General features: G+C 37.8%; 2 protein-coding genes across 8 annotated transcripts in view; one reads left to right on the top strand and one right to left on the bottom strand.

Moving 5' to 3' along the window:
- Window positions 1–1434, bottom strand: part of ILDR2 (immunoglobulin like domain containing receptor 2) — a 71691-nt gene extending 70257 nt beyond the window's left edge. Inside the window, exons 1-2 of one of the 3 annotated variants that reach the window (XM_054452837.1) lie at window positions 905–1434; window positions 545–636 (exon numbers count right to left, since the gene is read on the bottom strand). In XM_054452837.1, the coding sequence (XP_054308812.1) occupies window positions 545–619 (75 nt within the window). In that variant the 5' untranslated portion in view covers window positions 620–636; window positions 905–1434. The remainder of the gene's footprint in view (window positions 1–544; window positions 637–904) is intronic. The other 2 variants (XM_054452905.1, XM_054453254.1) reach the window with 2 other exon arrangements.
- The window catches only part of MAEL (maelstrom spermatogenic transposon silencer), a 47314-nt gene that overhangs the window by 8220 nt on the left and 18080 nt on the right, over window positions 1–21014 (top strand). For 2 of the 5 annotated variants that reach the window (XM_054453621.2, XM_054453705.2), the window contains exons 2-7: window positions 5581–5664; window positions 5917–6009; window positions 7560–7659; window positions 8879–9034; window positions 10223–10264; window positions 20354–20478. In XM_054453621.2, coding sequence (XP_054309596.1) covers window positions 5953–6009; window positions 7560–7659; window positions 8879–9034; window positions 10223–10264; window positions 20354–20478 — 480 coding nt within the window. In that variant the 5' untranslated portion in view covers window positions 5581–5664; window positions 5917–5952. Of the gene's footprint in view, window positions 1–1520; window positions 2560–5121; window positions 5665–5916; window positions 6010–7559; window positions 7660–8878; window positions 9035–10222; window positions 10265–20353; window positions 20479–21014 lie in introns of those variants that run through there. The other 3 variants (XM_054453450.2, XM_054453365.2, XM_054453540.2) reach the window with 3 other exon arrangements.

The following is a 21014-nucleotide window of genomic DNA, read 5'->3' as shown; positions in this document are numbered from 1 at the left end:
TCAATTTTATCAGAGAAGGAGAGGAGCAGTGGCTCACACCTGTAATCCCAGCACTTTGGGAGGCTGAGACAGGCAGATCACTTGAGCCCAGAAGTTTGAGACCAGTCTGGGCAACATGGCGAAACCCTGCCTCTACAAAAAATACAAAAATTAGCTGGGTGTGGTGGCGCACACCTGTAGTCCCAGCTACTCGGGAGGCTGAGGTGGGAGGATCACTTGAGCCCATGGGACTGAGGCTGCAGTTAGCTGTGATTGCGCCACTGCACTCGAACCTGGTTGACAGAATGGGATCCTGTCTCAAAAAAATGGACCTATGAGGAGAGGAGCAGATAACAGAAATTATTGGGAGCTTTGGACCTTGGAACTTCCTTGGCATTAGCGCTGTCTCCCTCTGCCCCAAAGTCTTCCCTATCTCAGTAAAAGCACTAAGTGCCAGTGGGTTACTCAAGCCAAAATCCTAGGACTCCTCCTTTTTTCTTACTCCTACAACCAATCCATTAGCTAGTTCTATTTTTCCCAAAATACAATTTGAGCCCAGCCTTACCTTTCTGTTCGAGGTTGCCATCATCACCCACATGGACTCCTGAAGGAGGCTCCTAACTGCTCTCACCATGCCCATTCTTAATGCTTTGAACCCTTTCTCCAAATAGAAAACATGACATGATTTTTAAAACCCTTAGAGTAGATCTCAAGTGTTCTCACCACAAAAAAAGATAAGTATGTGAAGTATTGCATATGTTGTCATTCGATTTAGCCATTCCACAACATATACATATTTCAAAATATGTTGTACACAATAAATATATACTATTTGTATCTGTCAATTAAAAATAAATAAATAAATATAAAATAACCCCCCTAAATGAACACCAATTGTACTTAGAGCAATACTCGAACCCCTTACAATGGTCATGGTCAAGCCCAAATCTCTGTTGATCACTCCAACCTCAGCAGGCACCATTCTTCACCTGACTAGATACAGTACAGCAACACTAACTAGCCTTCCATCTGTTCTGAAGAGACACCCAGTTCTTTATCACCTGAGGCTTTTACACATACTGTTCCCTCTGTCTAGAACTCTCTTCTTTCAATTCTTCACATGACTAGCTCTATTCCTTCCATCCTTTCTCATTATAAAAGCCACCTGCTCTTCATAGAGGTTTGCCCTGATCACCCATCTAAAAATTTGGTAGTTAAATCTAAATATGGTTTTAAAAATGCTAAAATATGAAAAAGCCATCTTGCCCAAGGTGGAGTAACAGGAAATGAATGTATCCAGTAGCTTGAAATCAAACTGCAATTACTTTTGCACCAACCTAATAAAAAAACTGGTCAAAATATATGAAACAATGTTCCCAGACACTAGACACTGGGGAGTAGAGATGAGTAACCCCTGAAAGAACCACAGCAAACAAGGTGAGCTCTGTGATTGCCACAGGTAGCTGCCTGGAGAGAGTACCAGAATGCAGTATCACAATGGGTTACCTAGGCAGAGCCCAGTGGAGTCTCCTTGAGTTGAGGAGATGGAGGTGGGTGTCCAGGTGTGCCACAGTGGATAGAGTTTGCAGGGCAGAGTACCAGAAACAAAGGAACACACAATGACCAAAAAAAAAAGGCTCTGGAGATGTGGTAAGGATCTCCCTTGAAGCCTGAGCTGAATACTGATCAGTGCATGTGTGGGAAGAAACTACACAGAGCCAAAGAAAGAACAACCTGAAAGGATTACAAGTAACCATCCTTGGAATTCACATAGGACTAGAAATAGTTTGTATTCCCATCAGCCAAAGTGGAATTTGGCTCCAAATTTTATGGAATATCAAGTACAGTACTCAGATGTTATATCAGTAGAGGAGAAAATTAGCGTTAAAGATTGCTCTGATCTCAAATAACAAAGCAGAAAAGTAAGCCTAAAAAGAGTGAAAACCAGCCTCAAACTGTTTCCAAGTAACAGAGCTGTGTCCCAAAACAAAGCCCAAAAATGTTTATAAGAATATAGAAATATGCAGCATAAAACAGGGTAAAATTTACAATGACCAGCATCCAATCAAGTATTACCAAGCATACAAAAGAAACAGGACAACATAATCCATAAGAAGAAAAATCAATCAGTAGAAACAGACCCAGAAATGAAACAGATAATACAATGAGTAGACAAGAATTAATGGTTATTATAATTATATTACATGTTGCAACTGTATTCCATGTTAAACAATGTAGAGGAAGGATAGACTATGTTAAGTAGAGATATGCTTAAAGAGTTTTAGATTTTTTAAAAAGACCCAATCAACTTCTAGAGATGAAAATAAACAATCTGATATGAAAAATACACTGGATGGAATTAATGCAGATTAGACATTACAGAATAAAGTATTAGTAAACACAAGGACACCAATGGACACTATGCAAAATGAAACAGAGAAAAAAGACTGAAGGAAAAAAATGAACAGAGCATCAGTAAATCGTGGGCAACTTCAAGCAGCGTAAAGGAGTAGTGAGGAAACTTTAGGGGATGGATATGTTCATTATCTTGATGGCAGTGATGGTTTCACAGATGTACATGTAAGTTTAAACTCAATAAATCATACACTTTATATATATTGTGTTTATTATACTTCGGTCATATCTAAATGTTGTTATAAAAAAAAGCAACGTGAAATTAAAATCCCAGATGATACCAACGTGGGAGACAGAAGTGGGATGGTGGTGTGTGGAGAGGGAGAGTCTGAGTGGGAAGAAGTAATAATTTTCTAAGCTGCTTGTCTATTTGGGAAGAGGGGATGTGAATACCTATTAGCTGTAAAAGTTGTGATAAAAATGTAAGTTTTAAAACAAGTGCGCTGAAATTTATGGGTAACAGCAGAATGAAGAAAAATAGAATGTATAACTTTAAAACCAGTGGAAGAGAAAGTACAGCAAAAAATACTTATCAATCCAGCTCATGCAGAGAAGGAAAAAATTAGAAACATAATAAACAGGCAAGAAAATAAATTGAACAAAGCTTTTTATTCAAGAAACTAAAAAAAGAAACATAAAACAGCCTGAAGTAGAAAGAAGGAATTAATAAACTTAAGGCAGAAATGTGTGAAAAGGGAAAGAAAAACTGTAAAGTGGAGCAATAAAACCAAAAGTGTTTTTTAAAAGATCAATAAAATAAAATTTGGCAAGTATTAAGGAAAAAAATCTGGAAGGCATAAATAATTAGGAATGCAAAGGAAAGGAACGTGTGTGTGTGTGTGTGTGTGTGTGTGTTTAAAATTACAATCAACTGTTAACATTTGTTTTTATGCCAATGTTTTTTAAAGTCAACTTTATTGACTTTAAAATGAAACACTCCTATTTTAAGTCCATAGTTTGATGAATTTTGACAAATACATACTACTAATAGCCACCAACACCACAATTAAGGTAGAGAACATTTCTGACAACCCAGAAGGTTCCCTGTGTCAGTTCTCAATCTCCCCTCCTCACACCTCCTGGCTCCAGGTAACTGCTGATCTGATTTTTATAACTACAGTTTTACCTTTTCTCAAGTTTTGTATACATTGAATCACATCCTATGTATACTTTTATGTATGCCTTCTTTCACTCAACAAAATTTCAAAATTCATCCATGTCGAATATCAATAGTTCATTCCTTTTCATTCTTGAGTAGTAGTCTGCTATATGAATGTGCCACAGTTTATCAGTTCACCTGTTGATGAACATTTGGGTTGTCCATCTTGGAGCTCTTATGAATAGTGCTACTCTCAAAATTCATCTACAAGGCTTTGTGGATATATATTTTCATTTTCCTAGAAGAATGGATTTGCTGGGTCCTATGATAAGTATAAGAAACTGTCAAGCAGTTGTCCCACCAATAATGTATGAAAGTTCCAGCTGCTTCAATAATGTATGAAAGTTCCAGCTGTATAACCATACAAAAGATAATGAAATGGTAGTTAAAGGTGGACTCACCCTCCAAAGATATAAAAGATCAGAGAGTTTTACTAATAAGCTCTACCGACCTGTCAAGGAATAGATAATTCCCATTTATTATTCTATCTGAACACAACCCTGATACCAATATTTGGTAAAGAAAATACGACAAAATCTATACAGTTCCATATTACTATAATCAAGAAAGCCAAAATTCTACATTATGTTTTTTAAAAAAGCAAAGCCTCATGATCAACAATAGTTTATACTAGGAATGGTAGGATGCATCAGCGTTAGAAAAATCTAGCAATATTCTTTATGTTAACAAATTAGGCCGGGTTCAGTGGTTTATGCGTGTAATCCCAGCACTCTGGGAGGCCTAGGCAGGCAGATCGCTTGAGCCCAGAAGTGTGAGACCAGCCTGGGCCACATAGGGACACCTCGTCTCTACAAAAAACAGAAAAATCACCAGGGCCTGGCGGTGTGCACCTGTAGCCCCAACTACTCGGGAGGCTGAGATGGGAGGTCCTACTTGAGCCCAGGAGGTCTAGGCTGCAGTGAGCCAGGATCGTGCCACTGCACTCCAGCCTGGGTGACAGACTGAGACCCTGTCTAAAAAAAAAAAAAAAAAAAAATTAAAAGATAAAACCGTGTGATTACCTGAAAAGATCCAGAAATTTAGCAAATTTTCAACTGCCATTCTTGATTTTAAAACATAAACATACCCCATATATACACACACTTAGAAAGCTGACCCAAGAAAGGAATTTTCTCTGGGAAACATAATTAGAAAACTGAGAGAACCAACTAGCACGATGTAAACTAATATAAGAGATCAGTAGTGTGACTAAATACACAGGACCGACACTAAAATTAATACCTTCTCTAGACATCAGCAGTAACCAATTAGAAAATATAATTTTTTAAAAGAAATTTTTCATAAAAACTCATATTGTTAATTAGGAATAAAATTGACAAAGAAACAGTTTTATGAGGAAATCTATAAAACTTTAAGGATATTTTAAATCTCAACCTCTTCCTCTGTGTTTCCTTCTAAAACTTATATTTAAATGTACTTTTAAAAAATTCGGTTTTGTTGGTTCACTGGTTTTTGTCATCCTCTCCCCTCATTCGATTGTAAACTTGAGGGCAAGGAAGACCTTATTTGTCATGTTCCTCATACATGTTCCTCAACACTTTTCACAGTGCTTGGCACAAAGCTGGCTGGCCCTTTGTACCTGTAAAACACGGAAACATCCGCAGCTCCTCTTTTTCTCTACCTACTTTGTCGCACATTACGCAATAATGTGCAGAAATTGCTCCAGGCCTCCCACGTGACAATGCCTCCGCCTGCCACGCACCCAGCCAATCAGAGCACTTGGCACCTGCGATCGCCCTCTCCCCCGGACCTCACCCGCAAGGCGGCACGAGCCGGAATCTTCCAGTCTCAGGCTGTTTGTTCCCCCAGCGGGGCAATGCGACTGCGCGCCGCTTCCTGATTGGCCGAGAGTTGCGGGCTGCGTGCGCAGGCGTCTACCTCGGTTACCTAGGGCGGGAGCCCGCCGAGGGCGCCGGTGCTTTGTGCTGTCTGAGGCCAAGAAGGGTGACCGCGCTGCCATGCCGAACCGCAAGGCAAGCCGGAATGCTTACTATTTCTTCGTGCAGGAGAAGATTCCCGAACTACGCCGACGAGGCCTGCCTGTGGCTCGCGTTGCTGATGCCATCCCCTACTGTTCCGCAGACTGGGCGGTAAGGTTGGAGAGGAGTGAGAGGGCTGGGCAGGGCAGTTGGGCAAGCCGGAGGGTGAGGCGGGAGGGCAGAAGGCCTCGAGGAGGTCAGGCGGCTTGGCCCTGCCAGAGGAAGAGGAAGGCCCCTGTTTGTGACCCTGGGCAAACCGACACCAGAACAACCTCCCAGTAATGCCCCGGCATCTGCCTGCGGGCCCTAGAACACGGGATCCTCACGGCTGTTTCTCTTCTTTCCCCCTTCAATCTCCAAAAGCTTCTGAGGGAGGAAGAAAAGGAGAAATACGCAGAAATGGCTCGAGAGTGGAGGGCCGCTCAGGGAAAGGACTCTGGGCCCTCAGAGAAGCAGGTAAAGTTAACAAGAGAAGAGCCGCCATCTGCCTGGCACATAGGCATATTCAGTAAAGGCTGGATGAGTGAATGAGTGAATGTCAAGGGTAGACTGCTTTGGGGGTTCGGTTAGTGCGAAGACGACGTTCTTCTTTTCCCCTGGTGTCAGAATGCCTGTTAAAAAAAACCAACAGCCTCCACAACTAGGGCATGCACACATTGGTGTAATTTGGTGGTGAAAGGCCTGGGGAATTCCTGTTAGTAAACCTGCAGACAATACACTTTGATCGGTAATGGGAGTGTAATATCTAGGGGTTGTACTAGATGACATCAAGGTGTCCCTTTCAACTTTTCTGTGATTAATGAGCCTTGGCGGGGGTGGGGGGTGGGCAGTGGGGGCTTAAAAGTAGTTTAGACCATTCTGTCTTTTTTTCTTTAGCAAAATATACCATTCTTTTAAAAATGACACCTGAAACAAAGCCAGCTGCTGTGTTTAAAATATTGAAATAACAAGACTTGGATTAGTTCGTGTATGTGTGTATGTCTTACAAGAGTTGAATAGGCTGGACACGGTGGCTCACGTCTGTAATCCCAGCACTTTGGGAGGCGGAGGTGGGCGGATCGCTTGAGGTCAGGAGTTTGAGACCAGCTTGGCCAACATGGGGAAACCCCAACTCTAGTAAAAGTAAAAAATAAAAAAAGCTAGGCGTGGTGGCAGACGCCTGTAGTCCCAGCTACTCAGGAGGCTGAGGTGGGAGAATCGCTTGAACCCGGGAGGCAGAGGTTGTAGTGAATCGAGATTGCGCCACTGCACTCCAGCCTGTGCGAAAGAGCAAAACTCTGTATCAAAAAAAAAAAAAAAAAAAAAGTTAAATGAAGTTTATTTGGGTAAATTTTTGTGTAGTAGAATGTTAAAGTACTAAATAAAATTTGTTTTCTTGTTGATTTGTATGAGGAAAGTGCAAGGTAATTGTTGGTGCTACCCCACCCTTTGTTTTTTCCATTCTTACATGGTAAAATTCCATTCTTAAACTGTCAACATTGGATTGAAATTCAAGAGATAGTTTTATTTTGTGGATTTATGAGTAGAAGCTCAGTTGAGTTTGTACTTATACTTGCAAGCCTTATTCTTACAAGATATCTCTCCTCCAAACTTAAGCTATGGTGTATGTGTACCTCATGTGAGACTTGGAGACAACATAACCTGGTTTTGACTTTAAGTGAAAAACAAGCAACATTAGAGTACTTTGGGGCATAGTGTGCTTTTGGCCACTGGCCTGGCATGTAGTAGGTGGCTCAGGATGATTACCTTGGATAATCAGTAGTGGGCAAAATGACTTTCAGTAGTAGTGACATTGGTTATTTACCACTCCCCCCTTCTGATTCAGAATATTTATAATTTGTTATTCTGCCTTTGGGTGTTGGTATTATTGACAGATATATTTATTCACTGGATTCATTGATCTTGGTAATCTATAGGCCGTTTTGCAGTTATTTAGCTAAATTTTAATATATGGTCTAAAGTGCCCAGCAAGAGTTTATGTGGCCAATCATTCTCTTCCTCTTTAGAAACCTGTTTTCACACCACTGAGGAGGCCGGGCATGCTTGTACCAAAGCAGAATGTTTCACCTCCAGATATGTCAACTTTGTCTTTAAAAGGTGATCAAGGTAGAGTAATCCTGAAATATTTTGCTTAGATAAATTTGAGTGCCCAAAACACTATATTTGTCAGTAAAAATGTTTTCTGTTCATTTTGATCCTCCATTTCAAAGTAAATAACTACAAGTGTTAAATATTGTGGTACTGACATTGTAAAAGATTAGGTAATTTGTTGAAATAAAATAGGAGAGTGGTTTTTGTTTTTTTTAACAAAAATCTGGTTTCTGTTTCTACCACTTTATATGTTGTTAAACATAGGTATTTTTTAGACTTGTTTATAATTGGACACTTAAATACACTTAAGTTAAAAACAAAAGTAAACAGGTGGAAGAACGTTTTCAGATCTATTCTACAGTGTGATGACTACAGTTAATGTAACGTATGTTTCAAAATTGGTAAGAGTAGGTTTTACATATTCACACCACAAAAAGTGAGGTGATGGATATGTTAATGAGCTTGATTTAATCATTCCACAATGTATACATGTATCAAAACTACATTGTACCTCATAAATATGTATATAATTATTATTTGTCAATTAAGAACAAAACATTTAAAAATCCTGGGTGATGGAGGGGGCTTATAAAGATACAAATGAATTATGGAACTTGCCAAGAAGAGAACATAGTTAATAAGGGTTGTTGCTATTCCTTCTGGCTGTTTTTATTGTGTTCTGCCTTTGTTGAACACTGATAAAACTTTTAACAGTCTTAAATGTGTCCAATCTTGGTAAATAACACTTCACACATTCTCACATTCCTTTATTCTTTTAGAGGATTTATAGGTGGTCTTATATATATTGGTAAAAAGTGAAAAAAGAATGAACTAAATTGTTCATAGTTTATATTACAATCTTTCTACATTGATGCTGCTCAGCTTCATTTCCCAGACCTATATATTTGTTGAATATGGGTCACTGCTCTATGTCATTCCTGAGATTCAGGGCTTATCTATGGCCCAATTATGTAGAGCTGGCCGCAAGTTGGAATAATTTTGTTGCTTCATGCAAAGAGTGGTTACTTTAATCCTTGATAATTGTAATTATAAGAATTTTGATTTCTTTATTTGGTACGGCTGATTGGTTTTCTCTTTTCCAGCTCATTTAGGAATATAAGAACAGAAAGAAAATTGTTCTAAAACATTTTTTCCCTTCAACTAAAGAGGCTTTTGTGGAAGAGGTAAATTTGAGACATTCATTTATTCATTTTATCTTACAATTTTTTTTTAGCTCTCCTTGGAGGCATTTTTTATTTTTTGAACATTTTTAGCCATGGCGAGCTACCTCCTCATTGTGAACAGCGCTTCCTCCCTTGTGAAATTGGCTGTGTTAAGTATTCTCTCCAAGAAGGTATTATGGCAGATTTCCACAGTTTTATAAATCCTGGTAAGTAGTCAGAGTAGATGCTAGATCTTAAATGTGTATGGTTTTTTTTTTTTAATCTTGACTTTATTTGATAATAGTACTTTTTCTTACAAGCTCACGTACAGCTGTGTTCTTAATGTTACAAGACTTCATAATACTTATTGAAAAACTGTTACGAATTAGGTGTTGACAAAGAGTTTTTTGGTTTAGGCTGTTAACCTCAAGTTACCATTAAAATCAGATGGATAGACTATCTGAACAATTCATAGCCTGCTATTCACCTACCTATGGCTTTACATCTTGAGATTTTCTAAAAGCTGTGTATGCCATGATCTTTTCTTTCTCTGCCTCATCCTTCACCTCAGTGGTGACTAGCTTTTTAAGCTGCTATTGCTTTGTAGCCTTGAAATTACTTAACCTCTCTGAACCTATTAGCTCATCTGTAAAGTGGGGATAATATCTATTGGAGGATTGTTCTAAGGAATAGATGACAAATATGGAAATAGCCTAATACTTAATCAGCTCTCAGATGTTATCAGCATCTCTTCTTCCTACTGTTCCATCCCATTAAAAAGCAAGGTAGGTATGAAGACATAGGATTTGATACCCTTGAAGGTAAGTAGGAAAAATATATAGGGAGAAGAGATTGGGGACATGACTTCATTTTTAGTTTTGTCAATTATCAATTACTTTAAAATTAATTAGGACATCCCAGCACCTTTTTCCTCATTTTTAGATGACAGAAAAGCTAATCATCCTACTCACACTTGTGAGTGTTGCTACTTAGGACAAGTCAAAGAGCTGCTTTTCCCCACATGGGTTGTAAAAATATTAAAAAGATAGAATTTGGGGACTGTTTTTTCTCTGAGAAATGCATATACACCTTGCTGTATCAATGCCCTTATGACCCCCTGAGGCCCATTCATGGACGTGGAGCTAAGACTCTTTTGACACATGCTTGCTTTATCTAGCATTTCTTTCTCTGTAAGGAGTAACTTACTTTTAAAAGTAGCTTAGACAATATACCAAAGTCTTTAACAGTTTTCATACCTTTGGTTAAAAATAAACCCTATAAAAGTTTAATCTTTTGTATTTTCATGTAATAAAAATTACCTTTCTGTGTAATAACTTGGTCATCTTGTAGAGTATTACTGTAGCACTAGAGAATTTTGAAATTTCTGCTTCTCAACAAGATATTTTGTATTATAGGTAAAATTCCACGAGGATTTCGATTTCATTGTCAGGCTGCAAGTAAGTATAAAGGAATGGGGTAGGATTTGCGACTTGAATGTATTCATACCTGGTTAGACTTATTCCTTTTACACACAAACTATAAAATAAGAGGAAAATAACTTTAGGTTATTGTTAGAGAATCTGCATAGATGTGATAGATGATGTCTGTGATCTTTAAATTTTTTATAGACTAATAGTATACTGTCCCTTTTCTTTTCAGAGAATTGTTTTATTTTCTGTATATATCCTTTGACCTCAAGGTCGGCTGTTCTTAGTGGCTGGGTACTTAGGAAAGCCTTTTAAGAGGTCTCAGATTATCTAGATTTAGGACTGTTTTCAGGGACATCCATTTCAATTGTGTTTTACAAGTTAATACTTCAAAAATAAAGAGTTCTGAATTTTTTAGATGAGGAAAACAGTTTTCTAAGTATTTTGCAACCAAAGGGCATAACTGTATATCTAAGCCCTTGAACTAAACCCTTTTTCTGGGAATTAGGTTTTAAGTGATTTTCTGCTTAAATAGAATGAAAATCAGAATAGGTTTATTTTTAAATGTATATTAAAAGTGTCAGTGCATAGGGACTATTTGATGATTCCTGTCTGTGAGGTAATTTTTTTTTTTTTTTTTTTTGAGACAGAGCCTTGCTCTGTCACCAGGCTGGAGTGGAGGAGCGTGATCTCGGCTCACTGCAACCTCTGCCTCCTTGGTTCAAGCAATTCTCCTGTCTCAGCCTCCGGAGTGGCTGGGACTATAGGCGCATGCCACCGTGCCCAGCTAATTTTTATATTTTTAGCAGAGACAGGGTTTCACCATGTTGGCCAGGATGGTCTCAATCTGTTGACCTCGTGATCTGCCCGCATCAGCCTCCCAAAAGTGCTGGGATTACAGGCAATGAGCCACCGCGCCCACCCAGTAATTTTTTTTTTTTTTTTTTTTTTTTTACTTAAAAATGTGGACAGCTAGCCTCTAGAAGTGTTTGAAATTAAAAATAAGTTTTTCAAATCTGCCACAACCAGCAGCTGTAATACTTTATAACACTGTTCTTTATAAATGAACATATTTTGGACTTATATTTGGTTGTATATTTTGAATTCTTAATATGTACTAATTCATTATTTGTTTGACTGGAATCAGGGCTGTAGGCTATGGAATAAGAAATGTAAGGGAGAATTGTTTTAGTAATTCCTTTTTTTTTTTTTTTGGAGACAGAGTTTTGCTCTTGTTGCCCAGGCTGGAGTGTGTAATGGCACGATCTAGGCTCACTGCAACCTCCGCCTCCTGGGTTCAAGCGATTCTCCTGCCTCAGCCTCCCGAGTAGCTGGGATTACAGGCATACACCACCACACCCGGCTAATTTTGTGTTTTTTGTAGAGACGGGGTTTCTCCATGTTGGTCAGGCTGGTCTCAAAACTCCTGACCTCAGGTAATCCGCCCGCCTCAGGCTCTCGAAGTGCTGGGATTACAGGCATGAGCCACCATGCCTGGCAGTAGTTCCTTCTTATATAGCTTTGAATGGAAAGTAATTACAGTATAGAAGAAAAATTCTGTACTTGCTTTAAAGTGTGAACATAGCTAATATCCCCAACTGTTACATCATCTGAGGTTATTGAACTAGATGGCAGTTAAAAAAAATAAAAATAAAAATAAAAATGGAAACTTAGCCGGTGAATTAATTTTCAAGTTTTCACTTAGACTCTGTTTCAGGTTTATTCATCGGTTAAATGCATTGGAATCCCCATTGTGTGCCAGACATTCATTTCTGAGACTGTCACTGGCTTACTGTTTCTTTGCTGTTTTGATTCTGTTAAATCCTTCTTAAAAATCTATTTTTGATGACCTATTTTTACAACCTTTTCAAATTAATCAGATTAACAGAAAGCATGGTTCTTTAAAAAAATCTAAAGATTCTAGAAATGTTTTCTTAATTTATTATTCAACTTAGTTGAAACTGAGTAAAACGTTTCTCATTCAAGGAAACTTAAAATGTTTGGAGCTTACCAATTTGAGTGTGTCTTAAGTTGCCAATTTGATAATCCCGGGAAATGTGCCAATTAAATAAGATAAAAATGACTATTAGAGTGACACCTGTCACCATAATAACTAAAAATGCCTATGCTAATGTAATTGAGCTGATTTGGAGGAGACCATGTTTTGTATAGTAACACACTGGAACAAATTTACATGTGGATGTGAAGAATTTGAGTGGTATTTAAGGGACATGCATATGGATCTCTCAAATACTCCTGTGCTGTCTGATCTTTTATGAACTATGAGTGAGAGTATAGGAGGTCCTGGTTCTTCTCCTTCCCCACTTTAACCAGATGAGCTCTGCTTCTCTCCATTTTACTGGTTAATGATTTTCTTGAGAGAAATTCTGCTTTAAAACATCAACATTTTGAAAATTGCTTTCAGCTTCCTATACAAAAGGTCCATCAGCTTTTCAAAGGAAGCTTCTACACACACAACAGATTATAACATTTATTTAAGGTATAAAGAACATTAATAAAAAAAGCACCCACAAGTCAACTGAAAAAATAGCACATTTCTAGTGCCATTGAAAGTCCCTATATCTCTCCCTGATGGTATTCCCTTCCCTCTTTATGAGAAAACTACGATTCTGAATTTTGTGTTTGGATTTTGTGTATTTCTTTTCTGAATAGTTTTACTACATGTACGTATTTGTTTAAATGATGTATTTAATTTTACTTGTTTCAACATTTATGTAATTAACATATTGTGTGTTTCAGGGTGCCCAATCTTTGGGCTTCCGTGGGCCACATTTTTTTTTTTTTTTTAAGATGGAGTCTCGCTCCCTTGCCCAGGCTGGAGTGCAGTGGCGCGATCTCAGCTCACTGCAACCTCCTTCTCCCAGGTTCAAGTGATTCTCCTGCCTCAGCCTCCTGAGTAGCTGGGATTACAGGTGTGCATCACCATGCCCGGCTAATTGTTTGTATCTTTAGTAGAGACAGGGTTTCACCATGTTGGCCAGGCTGGTCTTGAACTCCTGACCTTGTGATCTGCCCGCCTCGGTCTCCCAAAGTGCTGGGATTACAGGCGTGAGCCACCACGCCTGGCCCCCCGGGCCACATTGGAAGAAGAATTGCCTTGGGCCACACATAAAATACACTAACACTAATAATAACTGTTGAGCTAAACAAACAAAAATCACAAAAAAATCTTGTAATGTTTTAAGAAAGTTTATGAATTTGTATTGAGTTGCATTCAAAGCTGTCCTGGGCTGCATGAGGCCTGCATGCCGCGGGTTGTACAAGCGTGATATATATATTTCCTTTCCTGTATTTTTTAATTCAATATCTTTCACTCGTTTTCTGTTGAATCGTTTGTTTTTCTTACTGATTTGTGGAAGTTTATCTTATCTGCTGATGGATTTTTAAAAATTGTGTGCAGATACCTGTTTTCAGTTTGTGTCTTGTATTTTTCACTGTCTTTATGGTGTCTTTTAATGAACAGACTTTTTAAACATTTTTTGATTTTTAGAGATGGGGTCTTCCTTTATTGCCCAGGTTGGAGCATGATGGCTGTTCACAAATGCAGTCATAGCTCACTGCAGGCTCGAATTCCTGGGCTCAAGTGATCCTCCTGCCTCACTCTCCTGAGTAGCTGAGACTTGAGGCATGCACAACTGTACCAGCTTGTTTTTATTTTTAATTTCGTAAATGTGTCGATATTTTTTATCATTTGTGGGGTTTTGTGTCTTATTCAAGAATTCTTCTTTACCCTAAGGTTGTGAAAATAATCTCTATTTCTAAAAATTATAGAACTTTATTTTTTGTATTCAAGTTCTTATTCTACCTGGAATTGACTTGTGTGTAGTATGAGGGAGATATTCACTTTAATTTTTAACCATGTGGATAATCATTTATCACAGCATCATCTGTTGAATAATCAATTTGTACCTCAATATGTAGTGCCACCTGTATCATATCATGTTTCTGTTTGTGTGTGGGAGGATCTTTTGTTCTCTTTATTCTGTTCTGTTCTCTTTTTTGCTGTCAGTATCATATTCTTAAACACAGATATAGATAAGCCCCCAACCTCATTCTTTTGGAATATCATGGCTGCTTTGACCCTTTGTTCTTCCATACCCAATTTAGAATCAGTTCTTCATGTTTTATATTAGGTCATTTTGGAGAAAACTGGTATCTTCATTATATTGAATCTTTATATTTGTAAACATGGGGCTTCCCTCTTATTTTTTAGATCCGTAATGTCTTTCAATAAAATTTTATAATTTTCTCCATTAACAATCTGAATATCATTTGTTGAATTTATAGTTTATCATGCCTTTTGTTGCTGTTATAAATGATATCCCTTGAAATTATATTTTCTAATTGTTTACTTTTATATTTTGGTTTTGTCCCACCCATTGGTAAACTCTGAGTTTTTAGCAAATTACTTAATCATATCTGTTAAGTCACTTTGTTCTTTCTGATCTACATATCTTCATTTAAAATTTTTATTTGCTTTGTCTTAGTATACTGACCAGTACTTCTAGTTTCTAGTGTTTCGCCAGTGAGTATGCTATTTGCTGTAGTTTCTTCTTTCTCTCTCCACCCCCGTTTTTGGTGTGTGCTCCTTATCAGGATAAAGATGTTTCCTTCGACGTGCACACCTTGTTTTATTGCATTTCACTTTATTGCACTTTGCATATATTGCATTTTTTTACACATTGAGGTTTCTGGCAGCCATGCATTGAGCAAGTCTATTGGCATCATTTTTCCAGTAGCATGTGCTTACTTTTCTCTGTGTCACATTTTGGTAATTCTCGCAATATTTCAAACTTTGTCATTATCATCATGTCTGCTGTGGTGATCTGTGATCAATGATCTTTGATGTTACTATTGTAATTGTTTTGGAGTGACATGAACCATGCCCATATAAGATGGCAAATTTAATCAATAAATGTTGTATGTGTTCTGACTGCTCCCCTGACTGGCCATTGCCTCATCTCTCTCCCTTTCCTTGGGCCTCACTATTCCCTGAGACACAACAATATTGAAATTAGGTCAATTAATAACACTACAATGGCCTCTCAGGGTTCAAGTGAAAGGAAGGGTTGCATGTCTCTCACTTTAAATCAAAAGCTAGAAATGATTCAGCTTAGTGAGGAATGCATATGAAAAGCTGCAATATGCCAAAAACTAGGCTTGTTGTGCCAAATGACCAAGTTGCGAATGCAAAGGGAATGTTCTTGAAGGAAATTTATGTACTACTCCAGTGAACAACGAATGATAAGAAAGTGAAACAGCCCCATTGCTTATATGAAGAAAGTTTTAGTGGTCAGAATAGATCAACATTCTCCAGTTACCACATTCCCTTAAGCTGAAGCCTAATACCAAACAAAGCCTTAACTCTCTTTAATTCTGTGAAGGCTGAGAGAGGTGAGGAAGCTGCAGAATAAAAGTTTGAAGTTTGCTGTTTGGTTCATGAGGTTTAAGGAAAGAAGCCATCTCTATAACATAAGAGTGCAAAGTGAAGGAGCAAGTGCTGACGTAGACGCTGCAGCAAGTCATCCAGAGGATCTAGCTAAGATAACTGATCAAGGTGGCTACAGCAAATGGCAGATTTTCAATGAAAATGAAACCACCTTCTGTTGGAAGAAGATACCATCTGGGAGTTTCATAGCTAGAGAGTGCCTGGCTTCAAAGGACAGACTGATTTTCTTGTTAGTGACTAATGCAGCTGGTGACTTTAAGTTGAAGCCAGGGCTCATTTACCCATTCTGAAAATCTTAGAGCTCTTAGGAAATTATGCTAAATTGACTCTGCTTGTGCTAGTAAAAATGGAACAACAAAGCCTAGAAGACAGCACATCTGCTTATTGCATGGTTTACTGAATGTTTTAAGACTACTGTTGAAATCTGCTGCTCAGAAAAAAAGATTCCTTTCAAAATTTTACTGCTCATTGACATTAGACCTAGTCATCCAAGAGTTCTGGTGGAGATGTAAAGAGATTAATGTTTTCATGCCTGCTACCACAACATTCATTCTGTAGCCCATGGATCAAGGAGTAATTTCAACTTTCAAGTCTTATTATTTAAGCAATATGTTTTATAAGGCTATAGCTGTCATAAATGGCGATTCTTCTGATGGATCTAAGCAAAGTAAATTGAAAACCTGAAAAGGATTCACCATTCTAGATGCCATTAAGAACATACATAATTCATTGGAGGAGGTCAAAATATCAACATTAAAGGTTGTTTGCAAGAAGTAGATTTCAGCCCTCATGAATGACTTTGAGCAGTTCAAGACTTCAGTGGAGGAAGTAATGGAAGAGAACTAGAATTAGAAATGGAACCTGAAAATGTGCTGCAGTCTCACAATAAAACTTGAATGGGTAAGGAGTTGCTTCTTATGGATGAGAAAATAAACTAGTTGCTTGAGATGGAACCTACTCCTAGTGAAGATGCTGTGAACACTGGTGAAATGACAAAGGACTAAGAATATTTCATAAACTTGGTAAAGTAGCAGCAGGGTTTGAAAGGATTGACTTAAATTTCAAAAGTTCTGTGAGTAAAATGTTATCAAACAATATCACATGCTACAGAGAAATTCTTCATGAAAGGAAGAGTCAGTCAATGTGGCAAACTTCATTGTTTGATTTTAAGAAATTGCCACAGCAACTGCAGGCTTCAGCAACCATGACCCTGATAGTCAGCAGCCAGTAACATCAAGACAGGATCTTCCACCAGCATGGGAATGTAAACTAGTACAACCACTATGGGAAAAAATATGTGGAAATTCCTTAACGAACTAAAAGTAGAACTACCATTTGAAAATTCTAACCATCCCACTACTGGATACTTACCCAGAGGAAAAGAAGTCATACGAAAAGGATAACTTGCACACACATGTTTATAACAGCACAATTTGCAATTGCAAAAATGTGGAACCAGCCCAAATGCCCATCAATCAACAAGTGAATAAAGACACTGTAGTATATATATGTGTGTATATATATGATGGAATACTACTCAGCCATAAAAAGGGATGAGTTGATGGCATTCACAGCAACCTGGATGGGATTGGAGACTTATTCTAAGTGAAGCAACTCAGGAGTGGAAAACCAAACATACATTCTCACTCATAAATGGGAGCTAAGCTATAAGGATGCAAAGGCATAAGAATGATACAAGGGACTTTGGGGACTTGGGGGCGGAAGGGTGGGAAGGAGGTGAGGGATAAAAGACTACAAATTGGGTTCAGTGTATACTACTTGGGTGATGGGTCCACCAAAATCTCACAAATCACCACTAAAGAACTTACTAGTGTAACCAAATACCACCTGTCCCCAAAAACCTATGGAAATAAAAGCATTTTTTTAAAAAGATCTTTCACCAGCAAAAAGATTAAGTCACTGAAGACTCAGATGATCATTAGTATTTTTAGCAATAAAATACTTTTAAGATATGTTTATTTTTAAAACAATGCTACTGCACACTTAATATAGTCATAACTTTAGAGTACAGTAAACATTTATATGCACTGGGAAACCAAAATATTTGCGTGACACTTTATTTCAATACTTGCTTTATTGTGGCAGTCTGGAACTGAACCCACAGCATCTCTAAGATATGTTTATATTCCTTATCTGGCTAGGGAGATAGCAGTTGCACATTTTAATGAATGCTTTTTCTGCATGTCATATGACTTTTATCTTTTGTTCATGTGGCCATTTATTTACACTCCATCACCCAGGCTAGAGTGCAGTGGCATGATCTCAGCTTGCTATAGCCTCTGCCTACCAGGCTCAAGTGATTCTCGTGCCTCAGCCTCCTGAGTAGCTGGAATTATAGGTGCATGTCACCACACCCAGCTAATTTTTGTATTCTTATTAGAGACAAGGTTTTGCCATGTTGGCCAGGCCCAACTCAAACTCCTGATCTCAAGTGGTCCACCCACCTTAGCCTCCCAAAGTGCTGGTATTACAGGCGTGAGCCACCGTGCCGGCCTCATGTGGTAGTTTACTAGTGTTAAACGAACCTTGTCTTCCAGGAACAAACCCAGCGTGGTCACTATATATTTTACGTATAATATACCAAGTTTGGTTTGTTACTATTTTGTTTTAGGACTTTTCCATTTATGTTAAAGACTGAGATTATCTAATTTTATTATCAAGGTTATTTTGCCATTATAAAATGGGTTTGGGAACAGATTTTAAGATTTTGAATTTGATTCTTTTTTATGGCTCTACAGAAATTACTAATATTGCCTTTAATTTCCCTAAACATAATAAGCCTAGTTATTTTAAAAGTGTTATGTTGGATAATCCTCTTATAGGGATCTTCTTTTTCTAGTTGATTTTATAGTCTGTTGGTTATGGTGATGTTCAGTCAAGCTAACAATCTCTTCATATGTCTAGTTATTTTCGAGTGCTAAACAGTGTATATGAAATCTTGTTATTTCTCTCCAAAGAAGATTTATGATTGTGTCTGTCAGAAAGCTGGAGTCACTAGCATCTCAGATTACCCTAATGCATTTTCATGGATTGAGGTGGTTTTAAATTGGGTTTCAGACATCACAAAAGTCAATTTGTAGTTGGCCTTTACTAGAAAAGGGGGAAGGATGGACAGGTAATCACCAAAGGATTATTAGTAAAATTTACAATTGACTTCACAGCATAAACAACGGAAGCCAGAAGACAATGGAATATTTTTTTAACTATAAATTTTTATGTAAGTAATATTGCAATAAAATATTTAGTTCTTACCAGCTCTGAGTTTATTGGAAACTCTCTTCTGTTTCTCAGCCTCTAAATCTCCTCTTCCAGAATTGGTAACTGGCCCTGGGAAGAAACAAACCCAACTGCCAGATTCAGCTCTCTAAGATTTCTTCCTTTCCAAGATTTTGGGCCCATGATTCATTCACCGCATTTTTGTCTCTGCGGGTCTTTGAAAAAGGTGTTTTATTTGTTCAGCTTTTCCCTAATCTATCATTAGAAGTTGAACAACTCCTGCATCTCTTTGGGGGAGAGTAAAGGGGAATGGAGTTCTTGCTCATTCACTCAGGCTGGAGTGCAGTGGTATGATCATAATTCACTGCAGCCTCAAACTCCTGGCTCAATTGATCCAGTCTCAGCCTCCCAAGTAGCTGAGGCTGCAGGTGCACACCACCACACCTGACTTCCTGAATCTTTTTTTTAATATATATAATTAACAATTTTATGCTAAAATTGGTAATTTGATCGCCTCAGATATAATTATGTAAAATCTGTCTATTCAAAATCTGGAGTACCTGTGGGTATCTTTCTGTCAACTGTATATTCGTTCTCATTCTTGTTTTATTGTGTACCTGATCGTTAATGGAGTATTTGGTGGAAGTAATGATTTCAGAGTAATTTGAGATTTATGATAATGTTAACTTCCTCTGGAAAGGGTTTGTGTTTTCTTTTTTAAGATACCCAGAGGCCTAGAAGGCCAGGCCCAGAAGCTGTTAAAAGCACTCTATTCAGTCATTCAGCTTCCTCTTCCGGAATTGGCAAATGATCCAGAGGAAAAACTTCCCTAAAGCTAATCTCACCTCTCTGAACTGATATATTCTCTAATCTTAACCCATTAATTCCTTAATGCTCTATGTGATCTTAATATCCTCACGCTTTTTTATTTTCTGTGGGAAAGTTGGTCTAAATTACTTGGTCTTTTTTTCCTGTGAAGTGGGTGTCGTGATATAACTTTTTATAAAGCAGTCATTACTATTAAGTTCTCAAGCCTTATTAATAAAAAATTTATGAAAGGCAGCATGGGAATAGTAAAACACCGCAGGCCTGGTTACTGAACAAACCTGGGTTTAAGTCATGACTCAACTGTTTACCAATTATTAACTTACTGATTTCTGTGATTCTCAGTTGTTTCTCATACACACACACACACACACACACACACATCACATCACATCACATCACATCAAATCATAGAATGGCTGTAAGACTGTGGGTTAAAATATGTAAAATCCTTACCAAAACGGGGCTTTGTACAAGTACTTAACTATGTGTTACCCACTACTCTCTCCTTGTACCCCCACTTCCATACCTACCCCATAATATTTATCTTGCTCAAAATTTGAACTTCTCCTTTTTATTTCCCTCAGGTGATTCTAGTCACAAGATTCCTATTTCAAATTTCGAACGTGGGCATAACCAAGCAACTGTGTTACAAAACCTTTATAGATTTATTCATCCCAACCCAGGGAACTGGCCACCTATCTACTGCAAGGTAATTTCAGGTTAAGTTCTTTTAAGGTATCAATTTATAGTACCAAAAGATCCATAAAACAAAGAATTTTTGCCTGTGTATTTTTGTCTGTATATTGTGTGTCTTAAAACACATTCATTTTGAATTGTTTTGAATGTAATTAGGTATAGTGCCTATTTTTAAAAATGTCTCCAATTTTGGAGAGATTTTGAAGACTGCAAAAGCTAAACATATTTCTATTTTGGTAGAGTTCATGTTCTCTGAGTTATTTCTGAAATATCTGTGATATCTTTTTACCCTTAAGAATGGATGCTCCATTCTATTCTGTACACCTATCTTTCCAAACAAGAATACCTTTTCTTCAAAACAGTCTTTGTAGCAATCCCTTCCTTCTTTGTTTGTAGTATTTAGAGAGATTATATTCTTCCAGGCTTGGAGTTGAAAAGTTGTGTTTTAACCTTGCTACTTAGTATAACCGTGAGGTGATTATCTGATCTTTTTTGAACATTGGTTTCTTCATTTGCATACCCTAGGTCTCTCTTGCTTCTCATAAAGTA

Source organism: Pongo pygmaeus, chromosome 1 (assembly GCF_028885625.2).
Source record: "Pongo pygmaeus isolate AG05252 chromosome 1, NHGRI_mPonPyg2-v2.0_pri, whole genome shotgun sequence".
NCBI classification, from domain to species: domain Eukaryota; kingdom Metazoa; phylum Chordata; class Mammalia; order Primates; family Hominidae; genus Pongo; species Pongo pygmaeus.
This window is presented reverse-complemented; position numbering and strand designations above follow the sequence as displayed.